This window comes from Elaeis guineensis, chromosome 4, assembly GCF_000442705.2.
Source record: "Elaeis guineensis isolate ETL-2024a chromosome 4, EG11, whole genome shotgun sequence".
NCBI classification, from domain to species: domain Eukaryota; kingdom Viridiplantae; phylum Streptophyta; class Magnoliopsida; order Arecales; family Arecaceae; genus Elaeis; species Elaeis guineensis.
This window is the reverse complement of record NC_025996.2, coordinates 68,052,194-68,071,512: the sequence shown is the minus strand read 5'-3', so window position 1 is coordinate 68,071,512 and position 19,319 is coordinate 68,052,194. Positions and strand designations below refer to the sequence as shown.

The 19,319-nt window shown below is 36.2% G+C and overlaps 1 protein-coding gene across 1 annotated transcript; it reads right to left on the bottom strand.

Annotated features, from left to right (window-relative positions):
* Positions 1–263: 263 nt before the first annotated feature.
* LOC109505299 (probable indole-3-pyruvate monooxygenase YUCCA10) lies at positions 264–19,043 on the bottom strand. Its single transcript, XM_073256624.1, is given in 5 exon segments — positions 264–612; positions 706–822; positions 12,297–12,379; positions 12,382–12,855; positions 18,595–19,043. Coding segments are annotated over 5 exon segments (1,182 nt in total). The 5' UTR covers positions 18,926–19,043; the 3' UTR covers positions 264–435.
* Between the last annotated feature and the right edge of the window lie 276 nt (positions 19,044–19,319).

The window sequence follows — 19,319 nt, the reverse complement described above, 5'->3', positions numbered from 1 at the left end:
ATTAACATGCCATACCTGTTACAATTAATCATAATACTAGCAGCCAATAAATTAGAAGTGGTGAGTCTCTCTTTCCCTGTTACCCAGACATCAAAATTATCTTCTTTTTGGTTTGGGAGAAGTGCAGCTTTCTTGATTTCTTACAGTTTTACACATCAAGAATTATGATTTCTCCAACAGTTGATATAAAAATCTTTAAGGGAGGTTTTGCCTCTTTCTGGGGAAAGTCTAACTAGTCTAACTTTGGAGTTTTGCAAGTAATGTTTTGAGATGTATAATAGGCCATTTATCATGGATTAAGTCTATAATTTATTAATTCTGACATAGGTACAATCAATTGGGTCCATTTATAATCCTTGATCAGCATGACAGACCATTTTAATATCATAGGCTATGCTTAAAGCATCGAACATCACAACCTGCTGGGTAGATTTATCATCCTTGATTAGCATAGTAGACCATCTTAATATCATTGGCTATGTTTAGAGCATCAATGGTCACACCGTGCAGTCCTCCTCGTGTCATTCCAGCACGGTAACTCCCAGATTTTCCTTTCCAATATGTTCGAATATTTTGATACCTTCCATCTTGATTGTATGCAAGAATGCCATCCTACAAAACATTATAATCAATAAATTTTAGCACATTAATAGTAAATCAAGAAATGATACGAATGTGAAGTTTGAAGATAATGACAGTATATACCAGTAGCAAAGGATTTTCAACACTTTGCATCACTAAAATTATTGCTTCAAATTGATCTGTGGTACCATCCCAAAATGTTATCTCGTTGCCGGTGACACTCACTATCACCTCTGCAATCTTGATTATCACATATAAAGAAAATAATATGGTTAGTTCGTTTCATGACAATGCATAGCGACTTTTATGAAGATAAATCAGAGACTGGTAAGGATGTTCAAGAATTCAAAGCTATTCAATCATTTTCATTTTACAATTAACCGAATAGCTCATATATCATAATCACGGCATTACATGTGGTCTCAATTAATCTAACTATGTATTTTAAATTCAGACTCATCTATTAGTGTCTTTCGCACTTTCACCATAAAATAGATAATTTTAGTAATTTATTGAAAGTAAAATAATACATCAAAAGTGTTGAAAATGAAATGTCAAATTAATTGTCTGTAAATACTTTACATTTTATTTCTTTTTATTCTCCTTCACTATATATATTTTCCAAAATATGAGCTACCTATCAACTTAAAAAGTGATTTGCCAATTTTATACCTGTTAGTTCCATTAACAAGATGATAAAATTATCATTTAAAAGTTATAATTGATCCACAATTATTTCCCCTAAAAAGGAACTTATAATTATTATACAATATATGGTTAAGATCATTCAAACAATATAAGACAATGTATTACAAGTAAGTTCTTATTATCCATACAGAGGTGCCCTAAGGTACAGCTCACCTTAGCTTCACAAAGTGGATTATTTAATTACAAAAATTCATAAATGGAAAAAAATTACTAATGATATCTATAATGCAAATTCAATAGTTTGACATTTTTTGAATTAAAAACATATAAATTTATATTTAAGCACAATAGAAATTATAGGGAACTAAATTAGAAATAAAAAAAATATTGGTAAATGATAAAAAACTTAGAGCACCAGCAACAATATATAGCATATGAGTAGACTAAAATCCCCACTTATCCCACTTTATTAACCTGTATTCTAATTTTCCAACCTATAGTTTTAGAATATAAGCTAAACAACCTTAATTTGCTTATAAACTAGATTCAAGAGGGACCCTGGAGTGAGGGGGGGGGAGAGGAAGTGCAATTATCAGAAATAGAGATACTATATTTCTACTTTATCCCATGCAGCTTGATGATTTTTTTATGAATAGATATACAAATTATTTTGCAAATCCTATCATTTCCTAGTGTGCTGCTAAATTTCTAATATCATACATAGAAACAATATAGCTGATGTCTGTATAAGTTTCATAATTTCTTCAGTAAATAACCGTTAACTTGAAAACGAAAACTGCCACTATTTTTTATTTACAAGTAGTCTAAAAAATATAACCATGTTTTTCTCAAAATCTAATATTTTATGAAATTCACATTATTTAGTTTTATATAGAACAATATCATTGTCCAAGAAATGGCACTAGAATAGATTTCTTTTAATATCAATGAATTGTATTTTGAGTAGGATGAAATTCTACATGCGCTTCGATCAAGCTATCAACTAGGGGGCTGCTCACAATTATCTATGTTTGTTCTTTTCATGGCTTGGAAACATCTTGAACAAGTAAGAACCCCAGCTTGAGATTTACCTAGCTAGCTTTTGTTCGACTTTAGTTGATAAATTTAATACTTATATACATAGACATATACATATAACAATATACATACACATATTCCCATATAACTTATAATTTACTAGAAAAATCTACTAAGTAATTGTAGGTATTCAACATATTATTTCATATGCAGTGATTTATGATTTTTTTTTTTTAATTTGGCCTTGTTTGACGCTTGAAATATCCATTAAACAACAACATTTTATCAATCAAATCAAGATCCTATGATTGTAATTAACTCAATGGATATATTTTCAAGAATTTAAGAGGACTTATTCTCTTGCAAACACCTTAAACAAGTTATTCATGAACAGCTCTTGTCAATATGAAATTTATCAAATAGAGATTATTAATATGTCAATATGTATTCTGACAATTTTTTCTTTAACCAATGATAATTAATTAATGGTGCAATCAAAATATGAAGCCCTAGCAGCATATGTGCATCAATTATACCATATTCCTACCACGAAAAGAAAAAAAAGGAAAGTTGGTGAGTCAAGCTAACAATAAAAGCATATTCATCATTCTGTTAACAAAAAGATGCAAGTTTTAAGTGAAAATTATTTCCTCTTCATTTTCTTTTAGAAAGATTGGCAAGCTTAATTATTTGCATTAAGATGATGAAATTAGATTATGAAAAATGGGAGAAAAGGAAAGGAGAGAAAGAGAAGAGTAGAGGAAAAAGAAAAGAAACGAAAAATACATCAGATAAGGAAGGAGAGAAGATAAAGGAAAGAAGTAAAAAGAATTGATGAAAGGAAAAGACGAGGAGCTTAAGTTTCTTTGCCAAGCTCCTCTACTCCAATTAGAGAACAAGGAGGCAAGTGAATCATTAATGACTTGCCAGAAATCTCTTGAACATGGAAAAAAAAATTCTCATTCCCTCCATCCAAATAATCCTATAACAAATAGTAGCAAGAGAATTCTATCTAATTTACAAGATCCCTGTGATAGACAATCTCTATTGAGTCCAAAGAAAGACCAGTTCTGACGAAATGATGCTGCTCCCATTCATCTTGAAAAGGATCTCCAAATTGTTTTAGAAAAAAGCTGATAAGAATAAGTGTTCAGCTACCTCCTAATGTGTATTACAAAGCATATACCTATCTGGAGCAACCCAATTACATTTTATTAAATTGTCAATATTGTTGAATAAGAAAACAAAGAAATGTTCTGACATTTTAGGATCACAGCATCTCAAACCAGAGGGAGCCTAATTAACTAATAGTCCTATGTGGTGGGAAAAGGTATAATTCCTTTACTAAGGAAATAACTAGAATCATCTCTATTTAGTTCATCTGACTGATGGATTTCTTACAATAGGGAAAGTAACTAAAATAGTTCAATATTGAAGATCACATGCAAGGTGAGGCTTGTCTGGAGAGTACTGGATCAGACTTGAGTGAAAGCTGATGTCAATGTGGTAGGCCAATGGTGAAGGGAGGAGACTGTTAAAGGTCATTTGGGAGGTATGGGCCCACATAAAGCAAATAACCTGATCAAGAAATATTATATATATTTGGGCATAAAACCTCATGAATTAAGCTTGTGGATCAAATTGGGTTTTAACATGTACATCAAGGCCCCTTATATTGGACTCCCATCTTCCTTATTGAATCCCTTATGCAATCCAAGAGTTGTTATCTCTTGATGAGAGTTATCTTCTACTGTTCCCTAAGAGGTTGTGATCTAAGAGAGCTGTCTCTTGATACTATGATTCAACAATGGTATCAAAGCTAATGGTGATGATCCCATACACAACTCTTAAAGCGATGACAAGTGCCAATACTAGTGGATCTTAAAATGGCGACATGTGGGCTAGTAGAGCAAAGTTTAATAGCCATAGTGTGCCAAGTTGATGAAGCGGACTCAATGCAGCGGTGCTGAGTAAGCACAGGCTCGGGCATCATTCTTGAAGAGTCAGGATCATAGTGTAATGAGCGTATCCAAGCATGGCGGAAAGCATGCAAGAGCACATGATGGTGCAGTGGGAATGACAAGATGAGTGAACTTGACTTTGGTGTAACATAGCTTAAAAGCATGATTCCACAGTTGGATCACTACATGAAGCACTCAAAAAAACTGGCTTAAGAGTAGTGGATCAAATGCAAGGGAAAGTTAATGAGGATGTGGGAAGAGTTCAGACATCACGATTTGATTATTGAGAATTCATGTGTAAAAAAGAAAATCCTACATCAAATCATGAAAGAAAAGTAAAGGGTTTGATCTGCTAGTTGGGCCCAAAACTCATACCTTAAGCATTTAGGCCAAATTCGGTTCAAACATGTATCCCAAGTTCCTTGGGTTTTAAGTCCATGCATCCCCTAAAGTATCAGACTCAAGGTCTCCAGTACTGGAACTGGCACACATGCCAGTAGGTTGGCGGTACAGTACGATATGGTGCTATGCTATGTCATGCCATTCCAGTGTGTTCCAACAAAGAGGAACCAGCGAAGGAGGGGAAGAGGGAGAAGGAGAGAGGGAAGAGAGGGAGGGAGTGGTAGAGAGAGAGAGGCTGAGGGAGGGAGAAAGGGATTTCGAAGCCCCTTCTCCTCTGCAGCGCCATAACAAGAATGAAGCCCCTATTTCGAAATGAAATAGAAACTTCGGCCTCTTTTTTATGAATTTTTTTTTAAAGTGATGTCACTCAACAGTTCCTACCGAAGCCCTATTTTGTTTTGAAACAGGGGCTCCGTGCCTGTTATGGCACTACAGAAGAGAGGTAGGTTCGAAAGCCCTCTCCCTCTCCCTCCCTCCCTCTCTCTTTTCCCTAGCCAGTTTCTCAAAATGAGAGGTGGAACCACCTTTGGTACAACTTGGTACTTCCAAACTGGGCGATTCAAGGTGGTACGGCCTTCCATGATCGGACTCTTATCTTCCCTACAACTAATATTAGAGCCAAATTTGTAAAGATCCTTGGTGTTCCAAGCAATAAAGGTATACAAACAAATAAGACACAAACTCAGGATTTATAAAAGAGTACACAATTATAGAAGTTTGATATAGTGGTTCTTTAATAGTGGATAGCTCTTGGACTAGAGCAATAAAAATGGACTCTTAGAGTGGAAAGAAGTTATGATGGATGTGTAAACTCTTGATGAACAAGCTGCAAGATTGGCACAAGGTCTCAATCGAGTGTTCTTGTAGCATATTTATTGAAAGAACAAACTTGTCATAGTAGTAAAGTGTGACCCCTGGATAGTAGATGACTCTTGGATTACAGCACTAATGTAGTAAACTTGTAAATTAACAGGGGCACAGAGCTTTTTCTGCAAAGTAGTGTATCAAACTTAGGGAGTTGACACGGACATCAGGCTCATAATGAAAGGTGGTGTTCTTGAAAGTAAGTTGGAGTTTTTCTGAAGTGGTGTACTACACTTAAAAGGGTGTTGACATCAATTTGATTGGTTCACATATGCAGAGGGAGATTTGTTAAAGGTCAAGTATGAAAATAAATAATGTGAGAAAGAATGATGAATGTATACATGGTTGAACACAACCTAATGAATAAAGTTTTTATGACAAGTTGGGTTTCAATGAGTATATTTAAAACCTCTTGTATTGGTCTCCAATCTCTCTAATATTCAAATCCAACCACCTCTATCAAAATCTGATTGAACCTAACATTCTAAACTCATTCACCATTTAGTTAGATATTAATAGATATACCTCTATGTTGTTGATAAGTGCTTCTGTCACATCATGGATCTCTCAGGAAACATGCTTGGCTTTTCTAATCATAAATTTGAAAAGAGTCCTATAAGATGGAAGAGGATATCCTTTTCTTTAGTTGGATATCTCACAGTGGTTATCTTTGTACACTTTGCTTTGCTCGCCTATTAGATTTTTCTCTTCTCAATCCTTGATGGATCATTAGGAAAATAGATCTAATCAAAAGAAGCTCCTTTTGAAGAGGTTTTTGATGGCACAAATTAGGGTTTCTGGCTCTTCAGATTTGTCTCTTATATTTCAGTATTGAGAACATATCACTTATTAACTCACTTTTCTAGCCAAGCAATGGTCGAAATAAAAACTTTGCCGAATTTGATAAAGTTTGTGCAATTTATCATCATTTTTTGTTAATCTAGAAGAAGAGGATTAAGTAGTAGTGATTACCATCATGTTAGAAGATCTTCCTTCTTTAAGAAAGGAGTTCTCATAGTGAAGTCTTTATTTTTAGTGGAATTAGATTTGACATGAGAAATTGTAGCATTATCAATTCCTAAGAGATATCTAAATGAGAAACCTTTCCATAATCTATTGAATCTCCATTTCTTTGTACCGGGAGCTACAAAAGCGACATTTCTAGCTAATTTGCTAGTGATTCGTGCTTGGCTCACTCAGTTCCTCCATCCTTTAAACAATGATCATCATGCTGATTTAGTTCAACTACATTCTTCCTCTTACTCCTATTCTATCTATTCCTTTTATTGGTTATATTCTCCTGGTTCTATGCTCTCTTGTTTTGTTAAAAGTATGTGAAAATGATTTACCTCAAAAGGAAAAAAAAAAAAAGACTTTCTCTTATCACAAGAAAAGGTCTTCATGCAGCTAGCCATCAACAACAAAATCTTCATAGTAGACAATGTCATTAAAAGGAACTAGAATGTCCTCTTGGCTTGCCCCTTACTTCTGCAGCTAGAGAAAACTATAGATCACTTATTCCTTGTTTATCCCTTCCTTTTGCCATTCCTTATTCCTGACTTCTCCATTTAAAGTATGAGCATTCTAGAGACAGCAGCTGATCTGGAGGAATTCAAGAACTTGTTGGGCTTTGTGGTAAAAAATTACTTCTTGGTGTATATGAATGGAAAACAAATTGAAAGTTTTCCCCTATAAGATTAGAATCATAACTTTCAAGTATTCAAGTTCATCAAGTTACTTATTATTGACTAGTCCAAATTTGCCCTCAATGAGATTTCCCTAACCTCTATGTTCACTTAATATTGTATTTTGGCTTTCTTTTAACCTTCTGAATTCATTAACAATGACCAACTTGGTAAATTGGAATCTTTGAGTTCATTAACAATGTGTCATGGAAGTGCTTGTGACACAACTAGCATAAAGCTTTCCAAGGTTATACAAGCAAGGTCCGTGGAACCATTCCGATAGCTTGGTATTAGATGTACCAAGCCATCCTGGTAGCGGCCTGGGATGGTTCTAGCCTTCACAACAAGCAACCAGATAGGGAGAGAGAGAGAGAGGGAGAAGGAAAGAGGAAAAGAGAGAGACGGGGGGTAGGGAGAGAGGGAGAGGGAGGGTGGTGGCCTACTGGCTGCAGGCCACGGAGGGCTGGGAAGGGGCGTGCAATGGTGGAGGAAGGGCTCCGCCCTCCCATTCCCCTATTTTGTTCAAAACATAGATTCTAGAGGGGCCCCTCTTTTCCAATTTGAAGAATTTAAGTGAAGTCTGCAACCCCCTTGCCAACTTTATTGAATTTTTTAAAATAAAATGGCTTTTTTATTTTGAGAAAAAAAAAGTGAGGCCAGCAAGAGGGCTGCCAACTTTATATAAATTCTTCAAAATAAAAAAAGAGGCCCCTCCAGAACCTCTATTTCAAATGAAATAAGGGGATTGGAGAGTAGAGCCCTTCCCCCACCCCTTTGTAGCCCTCCAACCATCCACCACCACCCTCTCTCTCCCTCCCTTCCTCTCTCTCCCTCTCTCTTCCATCCTCCCTGTCTCCCGCCCTCTCTGCTGTGTCGGTATGGACCAGCATGGAATGGCACAAAGGTGTACCAAACCATGCCGCCAAACAACCAATATAGGCCCACCAGCATGCATACAAGGAAGTCTTGATATTGGGAAAGGGCTACGCACTAATGTGTAGACCATTAGGAAAGTCTTAATATCTATTCTTGAAGCTCCATTGATAAGAAGAAGGGTTTGCAAAGAAAATTACAGAAAAATTGCAGCACTTCATGATTTCTCCGAAAGCTTTTTCCTATCCGCACTAATCAAAATGCAAACTACTTGACCTTTGACCATGGACCATGAGCCTACATCTTTATGCAGCATTACTATTTGTAAACAGATTACGCGTTCTATATTATTTTAATAAATGTGCACTCCTATGAATTGAATTCTTACTTAAGAGAGACAAATAGGAGACTGCATTAACTAAAAATAGGACTGTATTTATTAGACCAGATCACCATCATCTGTTATTCCTCTCACATAATTACTGTCCTTCATGCTTTCTCTCACATGCATTGAACATGTTGACACTAATATGCATAATGTTAGACTACCACAAGGATTGGACAAATTTAAGCCCTAAGAATCACCAATCCATATTCTTTTAACTAATTTAGAATTAGGACTGAATTTTTGGAATGTTATTGTCATGGATCAATTATCAATGAAGAAAACCTTTCTCTTGTTTAGCCTAAAAGCTATTGAGATGCTTTAACCTAGCTATATATGACTTTTGTTCTTATGTTACCAATTGGATCATGATTAAGCAAAAGTTTATCGATTGAATGTATCATGCTGTACTTCATCCTTGTGGTTGGCCCCTCCCAACACATTTACTTTACCAAGAAAGTATTTCTAAAAGCAGTGCTTCCAGAAAAGCATTGAATGATATGCTTAGGTAGCACCAAAATTTTTTGATAAAAGAAATTAAAGCACAGGACTTATGCATGCCATAATGTAACATATGGTTGCTTAGTTTTAGATGTGAAGTAGTATAACAGCAAAAAAAATTCTAAAATTTGAAAGGGAGTAAAAAACTATAGATGAGAAAGGAAGGTCAAAGAGCCAAATGGTTGTTCAATACAACCTTAATTTCTCAAGTCTATGTAGGGGAAAATGGATGTTTATGATGATGCAATCTTATCCAATGTCAGAGAAGCTATAAGCATAAGACCTGTCATTCATTTCTTTGGCACTTAACAAGATTACTCAAGATCGCATTAGAAATACTACTTATCCAACAATTGGACTTATTAACTCATCAAATAAGTATGTATATGTTTACCTTCTTTGAATACATTATCTCACCTTTTTACCATAAGAGAATATGATGATATACTAGACCTTAATAGAAAAATAATAAGAAAAGCTAAAGACTGCCATATCAAAAAAAAATAATAAAGCTATTTATATGTAAACCTTGCAAGTCTTCTTGCACAGCTCATAAGAGTTTTCTGTATAATGGGTGTCATCATGACATTGCTTATCCATTATAGAAAGGTGGTAATTGTTTGGAGCCATATCGAGATATACCTAGATTTTTGCGTTGTTTTTGATTATTTTTTTCTTTTGTGGTAGAGGAGGCCCATAGGCAATGGGCCACATAATATAGAATAGTCTTCTCCTATGTACCAATAAGCCTACCAAGCTTAGTGAAGTTGAGATTTGAACCAAGGCTTTTATTAGGAACACCACAAGACATGACCAACTTGGTAAATTGGAATCTTTGAGTTCATTAACAATGTGTCATGGAAGTGCTTGTGACACAACTAGCATAAAGCTTTCCAAGGTTATACAAGCAAGGTCCGTGGAACCATTCCGATAGCTTGGTATTAGATTGTACCAAGCCATACTGGTAGAGGCCTGGGATGGTTCTAGCCTTCACAACAAGCAACCAGATAGGGAGAGAGAGAGAGAGGGAGAAGGAAAGAGGAAAAGAGAGAGACGGGGGGTAGAAAGAGAGGGAGAGAGAGGGTGGTGGCCTACTGGCTGCAGGCCACGGAGGGCTGGGAAGGGGCATGCAGTGGTGGAGGAAGGGCTCCGCCCTCCCATTCCCCTATTTTGTTCGAAACATAGATTCTAGAGGGGCCCCTCTTCTCCGATTTGAAGAATTTAAGTGAAGTCTGCAACCCCCTTGCCAACTTTATTGAATTTTTTAAAATAAAATGGCTTTTTTATTTGAGAAAAAAAAAGTGAGGCCAGCAAGAGGGCTGCCAACTTTATATAAATTCTTCAAAATAAAAAAAGAGGCCCCTCCAGAACCTCTATTTCAAATGAAATAAGGGGATTGGAGAGTAGAGCCCTTCCCCCACCCCCTTGTAGCCCTCCAACCATCCACCACCACCCTCTCTCTCCCTCCCTTCCTCTCTCTCCCTCTCTCTCTCTCTTTCCCTCTCTTCCATCCTCCCTGTCTCCCGCCCTCTCTGCTGTGTCGGTATGGACCAGCATGGAATGGCACAAAGGTGTACCAAACCATGCCGCCAAACAACCAATATAGGCCCACCAGCATGCATGCAAGGAAGTCTTTATATTGGGAAAGGGCTACGCACTAATGTGTAGACCATTAGGAAAGTCTTAATACCTATTCTTGAAGCTCCATTGATAAGAAGAAGAGTTTGCAAAGAAAATTACAGAAAAATTGCAGCACTTCATGATTTCTCCGAAAGCTTTTTCCTATCCGCACTAATCAAAATGCAAACTACTTGACCTGTGACCATGGACCATGAGCCTACATCTTTATGCAGCATTACTATTTGTAAACAGATTACACGTTCTATATTATTTTAATAAATGTGCACTCCTATGAATTGAATTCTTACTTAAGAGAGACAAATAGGAGACTGCATTAACTAAAAATAGGACTGTATTTATTAGACCAGATCACCATCATCTGTTATTCCTCTCACATAATTACTGTCCTTCATGCTTTCTCTCACATGCATTGAACATGTTGACACTAATATGCATAATGTTAGACTACCACAAGGATTGGACAAATTTAAGCCCTAAGAATCACCAATCCATATTCTTTTAACTAATTTAGAATTAGGACTGCATTTTTGGAATGTTATTGTCATGGATCAATTATCAATGAAGAAAACCTTTCTCTTGTTTAGCCTAAAAGCTATTGAGATGCTTTAACCTAGCTATATATGACTTTTGTTCTTATGTTACCAATTGGATCATGATTAAGCAAAAGTTTATCGATTGAATGTATCATGCTGTACTTCATCCTTGTGGTTGGCCCCTCCCAACACATTTACTTTACCAAGAAAATCTTTCTAAAAGCAGTGCTTCCAGAAAAGCATTGAATGATATGCTTAGGTAGCACCAAAATTTTTTGATAAAAGAAATTAAAGCACAGGACTTATGCATGCCATAATGTAACATATGGTTGCTTAGTTTTAGATGTGAAGTAGTATAACAGCAAAAAAAATTCTAAAATTTGAAAGGGAGTAAAAAACTATAGATGAGAAAGGAAGGTCAAAGAGCCAAATGGTTGTTCAATACAACCTTAATTTCTCAAGTCTATGTAGGGGAAAATGGATGTTTATGATGATGCAATCTTATCCAATGTCAGAGAAGCTATAAGCATAAGACCTGTCATTCATTTCTTTGGCACTTAACAAGATTACTCAAGATCGCATTAGAAATACTACTTATCCAACAATTGGACTTATTAACTCATCAAATAAGTATGTATATGTTTACCTTCTTTGAATACATTATCTCACCTTTTTACCATAAGAGAATATGATGATATACTAGACCTTACATAGAAAAATAATAAGAAAAGCTAAAGACTGCCATATCAAAAAAAAAATAATAAAGCTATTTATATGTAAACCTTGCAAGTCTTCTTGCACAGCTCATAAGAGTTTTCTGTATAATGGGTGTCATCATGACATTGCTTAACAAAAAGACACTTATTCCCACCACCTCTCACTCAAGCACATAAAAGACAATTAAAAACAAAGATGAGAGCAATATTTGAAGTTTACAAGCATGTCAAAGAATAGACATTCAGTAATGAAATATGACTAAAGCTTATTATCTCTGCTAATATTGACAATTTTTAAAAAGAAAAAAGAAGAGAAAAGAACAGATTTATTCAATCGCACAAATACCTATATCAAGCAAACTCATTATGAAATCAACAAAAAAAAAAAAAAAGAATAAGGAACACTATAAACAAGCTGAATCATATTAATAAAACCATATAATGAACAATAATACAAATCTTCATACCGGGTTCCAAATTGCAACAGTTGGATTTGCCCCAAAAGTCGAAAGATCACGAGTAACGTCCATCACATGTGACCCTCTTCCACAACAAGAACCTTTTGTCCATTGTACCTTGCACCATTCCTATAGTTTCGGAAATGGATGATCTCCCCTGTAAAATTCTCAAGCCCGGGATGATCAGGGATCAAGCCTTTGCTATTATTCCCTGTAGCAAAGATGATAAACCTAGCCTCATATGTCATTAACTCTTCGGTTTCAGTGTTAGAAGCTTCTATCTTCCAGTGCTTAGCCTCTTCATCAAACCTCATCGAGTGCACAGTTCTCCCATATATAGGGTGTATCTTTAGATGGCTCTCATACTCATCTTGGTAATATGTGATATCTTTTCCTTGAAGAGAGGTGGCAGGGTGTGGCACCCCAGGTTGGGAGCAGAACAGCCTAAGGAGATCAAGCTTTATCCTGTCATATGTCCACATCTTCCAAAAGGAAGTGCGGCAATCTTCCTTCTCAATGATGATGAAAGGGATCGCAAGAAGGTTAAGCAACGCTGCAATGGAGAGACCTGCAAGACCAGCACCAACGATGAGAACTTCTTCCATTTTTCACCTGTTCACCTTATTACCTCTAATGATCACTTCTCTTTTTATCCACTCCTCTCTCTTTCCTCTCCTCTCTAGCCTCTTTCTATCAAATTGACCATTTCTTCCTCAATGGGTTCTAATGGAGAATGAATACTAGAGGATGTATATCAATTAGAAGGCGATATGAAATTGACAATAATTAATGGGAAATCTTTAATGATTTACTTATATAAAAGAGTTAAATGAACTGGGTTAGAGTTATTAGGAGGGTAATATTTAACTGCCCATGGTTCATGCACCTTTTTGCTTTTAGCTATGCCGGACGGTTATACATTTATAAACAGTAATTATTGTGAAAATTACCGAAAACACCTACCCAAATTAAGGTCAGTTTTACACACCACCCCTCGTATTTATAAAGTTTCAATTAGATCCCTTAAGTGATTCAATGTGGTCCCACCAGCCATTTCCATTTACCTAAGCTGATTGCGTAATGTGATGGTCGTGTACACATTTAGGCTAAAATATCCTTACCTAAGATCAGAGCTCAATGAAGGAGTTTGGTGGCTCTTGGCTCTTGAGGTTTAGGGGATGGTTGCAAGAAAGGCGGAATGACTCGAACACTAATAATAATAAAAAAAATTAGAGGTGAAAGTGGACGGATGTGATCCGTCTAGAGGCATTTTCATATCCGAATCTATCCGAATATAGATAGAAATTTTAAGTATCCGAATAATATCTGCATCCGTATCAATATCTGTCAAGCAAAAATAATTATAGATATAGATAGACAACTATCCAATCCATATCCAAATATTTGATTCTATTTGTAACCATATTTAATTTTATATAGCACTCATGAACTTTTAAGGAAAATATATAACCATATTAATATGTTATTAACTTGATTTACCATCCACTTAGTAATATCTTTGATTTTATGGTCACAAAATTTAATTATCTGACTTATATCTATATTTATATCCATGTTTTCAATATCTAATTTATATTTGTATCTATTTAGAACAAATATAGATATGAATTTTTACATCTAACTAACATCCATATCCATATATGTATTCATCAAACAAAACAAATATGAAAATGGATATACTGATATCCGATCCCTGTTTGATCCAATTTCATTAATAAAAAAAGGATAATCTCGAAAAACACAAAAGTGGAAGGGGAAAAGAAGTCAATATTCTCTGTAACTAGTAAATCTAAGTGGCTGCAAACAATTGCCACAAAAGAACAACAGCAAACCATCCAAGATTGCAGGGTCAGTTTGTACCTTTCGTGTAAAAGAATGATTGATCTTCTCTCGCAATGCCAACCATTTGATCTTGCCTTGCACAGATCTCAAAGCAATCTGAACTCTTTATTCCATATGCTTGCACAGATCTCAAACGAGCTATTGCGCAAAAGATATAAGCAGACCATCCAAGATTGCCTCTCCGTCAATGAAATAGCCATTTTCCACTCATCAGCTTAGCAAAACCCTCATCCAAGAATCATCACAGCCTCCTCATGCAAAACCCAAAAGCAAAAACAAAAAGAAGAAAGCAAGAAAGAAGAAATATAAAAGCAAAAAGACAGAAACAAATAGAAAAAATTACAGAGGCACCCCTTAAAGTTTGGCCCTTTTATACTTAAATCCCAAAAGAAAAAAGTTTCAAATAGCTCCCAAAATTTTATAAACGTTGCAAAGATCCCCAGCCATCAGTCTCCATTTTAACAGTATGAATTTTAAAAAAATAATGACCACACTGCCCTTCGTACCTTTTAACTATCGGGGGATTTGTTTTTTGGGAGAAAAACCGCCCAAGCCCTTTCATCTCTGCTAGACGGCATTTGCTAACCTAATCTCCAAATCCATCGGAGCCCTTTCATCTCCAAATCCATGGAGGGATTCAAACTTGCCAAAATCCTCACCAACCACTGGTTCATTGCTATATTTCCTCAACGGATTCGGCGATTTGAAGTAGATTTTGAATGTTTTTGGTGTTTGTGCTCTAAAGAGATTTTGTTGCCGTTTAAATTTCTTTTGTGCTGGATAACAACCGATTTATTATGTTTTCATGCTTCTAATTTGTTTATATTTGATAGTGTGTACAATTTCTTGGTTTTATAGTCGGTTCCAATTTGGGGTTTATATGAAATTATTTATTTTTGGGGGGTCTCTGTCCATATGCATTGTTTGAATTCTACTCCACCGAAATTGGAAACCTTTTTTTGGGGCTACGGTCCAAATTTATTGGAAGGCATTTGCTGCCTTAGTTTAAGGGAATAGTGGACCTAAAGCACCTGGAATTGGTGAAGGGAGGGGATACCGCACCACCCTAAATCCTGAAGCCTTGGTACGATAGGAAGGCAACAACTCATGTCCATATGAACTGTTAGAACAATTAAACTGCAGTGGTCCACCGTAGAAGCCATGTGGACTCTTAACCTTGTGTTTAATATAGTTCACATGTCTTTAATATAATTTCATTTTATTTTTAATAATATATATATTGTAATTTCTATTTACTAATTTTATATTAATCTTAAATTATTTTTTAATCTAAATGATAACTATGAGAGAAAATTCAAAATTTATTATTTATATTTTTTGTTGGTATGAACATTGCATAACACATATTATTTGAGACAATCATTAAGTAATGAAAGTAGCACTATTATCTAAGTTAAAAAATTAACCCCCATCCTTAGGAAGCTAACTCCAAAGAATTGAACCCTTACCCTTACTATATTGTTGTATTCTAATAGTGTTCTGTTTTGAGATAATTTAGGTAACAGTGTTGCATGTTAACTAAGTTAGGTAACACCGTTACAATGTAACAACATTATATTAACAATGATTTTATGTATGGATGCAGAATAGATGACCTATTTATACTAGATATCCACCATGGGGGATATCTTTGCTTCTCCCCTAGCATGTTGCATGCAGTACGTTGGTGGCTCTATCAACTATTTTGATAATTATAATCTAGACTTAATGAGTTATATAGAGTTGAAAAATCTGATAAGGAGCTTAATTACTAGAAGATAGAACAACGGTACTATGCAGTCCTCCGATAGTCTTTGGAAGACGAACTAAAGCCTCTATACATTGATCAAGATGTGCTCTAGATGTTGGCTATTTGTGAGGAGAGCAATATAGCAGTTTATATAGAACATTTAATCGATGAGATTGATTTGGATACAGTTCAGTCACCCCTTACACTTCTGTCCATCTAAATATTGATGAGACACTAGAGAGAATAAAGGGGCAAGGTCTAAGCAGGGGTGGGATCAAGAGCAAAGGCAAAAGCAGGGGTAGCAATAGGGGCATGGTCAAGAGCAAAAGAGGGGGCAACAGCAAGAATAGGATATAAGGCCTAATAAGATGCCTATGGATGAAGAAGAATATGACACAATCAATTTTGACAATGATCATAGTCAACCCTTGAATGATTTATTAGATTCTGATAAGGAAGATGAGTTGTTTGAGGAATATATTGATGATTCAGTTGTTGATACAAATGTTGAAAGGCAAGAGAAAAAGTTGTAGAAGAAGAGGAGATAGATGGAAAAGAGCCTGAGCTTGCTGATAGTGATGACCTCAAAAGTATTGATAGTTCATCAGATGGGGAAGGAGACAACTCTAGTTTCCTAAAGTTTAATAAGGTCACAGATTTTTCAAAGTCTGTATACCTAAAGTTAGGAATACTTTTTGCCTCAATCAATGTGTTTAAAAAACTTTGAGGCAATATGCTATAGAACAAGGATTTGATTATGAGTACAAACACAATAAAAAAGCTAGAATAACTGCAGTGTGCAAGAAAAATTATGGTTAGAAGATACATGCCGCCCTCTATAGAAGGTATCCACTTATCAGATTAGAAAGTTTCAACCACACATAAATATGGAAGATATTTTGATAATCACCTTGTGAACTCCAGATAGTTGTCTGAAATCTATATTGAAGATATTGGGCATGATACCAAATGGAGTGTTAAAGGATTTGTTTCAAGAGTGAAGAGAGATGTTAAGACACAGATCTCGAGGACTCAAGCCTATAGAGCAAAGAAGGCACTCCTAGCCATTCATGGTCACATAGAGAGTAATAGAAAAACTATGGGAGTATTGTGAATCATTAAACGAACTAACCCCAACAATACCATGCTCATCAATTCATTGCCCAAGAAAGGGCAACATCCCATGTTCCAAAGGTTGTATGTCTACCTTCATGTTTATAAGAGGGACTCTCTTGATGGATGCAGATCCATTATTGGCTTGAATGGATGCCACTTGAAAGGAGCTATGGGAGGATAACTTTTGTCAGCTATTGAGAGAGATAGGAATGATGACATTTTCCCTATTGCATGGGCTGTTGTTGAGACCGAGAACAAAGAGAGTAAATGTGGTTTCTGACTAACCTCTTAGCAGACATAGGAACAAAGGAAGGAGGATGACATTCATTTTGGATAAATAAAAGGTACCAACACTTGTTTACCCTTGTTAGGCTTTCTAATATTTTATACATATATATTGACTTTTGTCTTATCTTGATAGGAATTAGTGGAGACATTCAATAGCATGATGCCAAATACTGATCACAAGTTTTGTGTGAGGCATTTGTAGGTCAACTTTAGAAAGTTGTTTAAAGGAAAGAACTTCAAAGATGTCCTATATGCGGCAGCTTGGGCTTATACTCAATATAAATTTAAGTTGAGGATGAAGGCAGCGGTGGTGGTGGCAGCACCACCAACAGCACCAATCCCAACCCAACAACCTCCTTGGAGACTTGACATCATATTTTGTCCTACTTTTTTTATATGCAGTGTTATTTGAATTTTGAAGATGTTTTTGTGCTGATACATGTATACATTCATTGTATAGAGGGATACATGGCCAATACACAACTTTTTGTTGTTTATGTACTGATACATGTACAAAGCTTTTTAATGCTGCCCTAAGCATGTGGAATGATACATAGCTTTATTTTGTTCAATGACTGATATATTTATACAGCATTTTGTTGTTCAATGATTGAAACATGTACAGAGCTTTATTTTATGTTGTTGTGCACATGTTGACTGATATATTGATTTTGCCTACTTCTCAACTGAAAATATGTTTGAAATATGATTGATACATTTATACAGCTGATTGTATGTTAGTGCATGGAGGAAATGATAATCGTTTGGATTGTACAACTATTGCATGTATACGGATGAAAGTTTGGATCGTATGGATGTGTACAGGTGATCATGTGAATATGTATGGATGTGTACAGGTACGATGATTCCACCACCCAGTGCCACAAAGGTACAACACCGATCGATCCTGCTCTGTGGCCTCATCAAAGACCTTCATCAATGTTTCCTAGATCAAAACCCAACCAATAACTGGTTTACAATGCTTAAAACACGATTGTAAGGATCAAAAGAAAGACGAACAGGTTTTTCCAAATGACCAACCATGTCCTTGTATGCTTCCCTGCTAGGTAAAATCAAACTCTCAACTGAAATATTTGAATTCCCATGAGTCAATGCTTTGATAACTTTGTCAAGATACAGTGGAAACAATCGTAGCGTTAGTTACCACCAGAACCCCCTTCCCATGAACATGCCTAAATTGAAGGAAAAAATCCCAAGAAATCATGTAAAAAAGAATAATCTAGGAAACAGAAACAGATGATGGACGGGACCTTTAAGCGAGATGGGGACCTCTAGAGAAGATCGGGTTCATCGAGCAGGCAAAGCCGATGTAGATCGGGTAGCTCTGGTTCCCAAGATCGACCTCCACGATCGTGGAAACTCTGGAAACCGTCTTCTGCGGCGCTCCCTCCATCACCAGCACGGCGCTCGTGGAGATACTCGAGCGATTTTGAGCGGACCGCAGGGAGATCGACGGAGATGCGAGGGAGGGGAGGTCAAGCTTGCAGTCGCCAATGGAGAGGATGGCACAATGGCTGGAGACCGAGCCGGAGAGCTGGGGGGCAGAGAGCTTAGGGGAGGAGAGGAGAGAGGAGCGGATCGAGGATGTGGAGGCCACCATGGATTTGGATTACGGTTACGTTTAGGGTGTGGGCCAGGGTTTGGAAGTGAGGAGGGGCGAAAGGTTTATCGCTGGCCTCCGTCATCGTTGGTAACCACCATCGTTGGTGAAGGGTTTGATTGAAGAAAAGACCGGAATCGACCATTTCCAATGATAATTTGGTCATTACGAAACTGACTTGACTAATGCGATAAATTTAACTCTCGGCCTACGTCTCTCAAACAAGGAATCTTTGCCGGGTAAGATTCTAGCTCCATCTCCCTTTAGGTTTATCATAATGCAATTTTTTTATAGATTGCATGCCATCTTATTATCGGCTTTAGCATCTTGATATCAATCAATTAATTTGCTAATTAAACTTCAATTTTTACTATAAAAAAATTCAAAAAAAAAT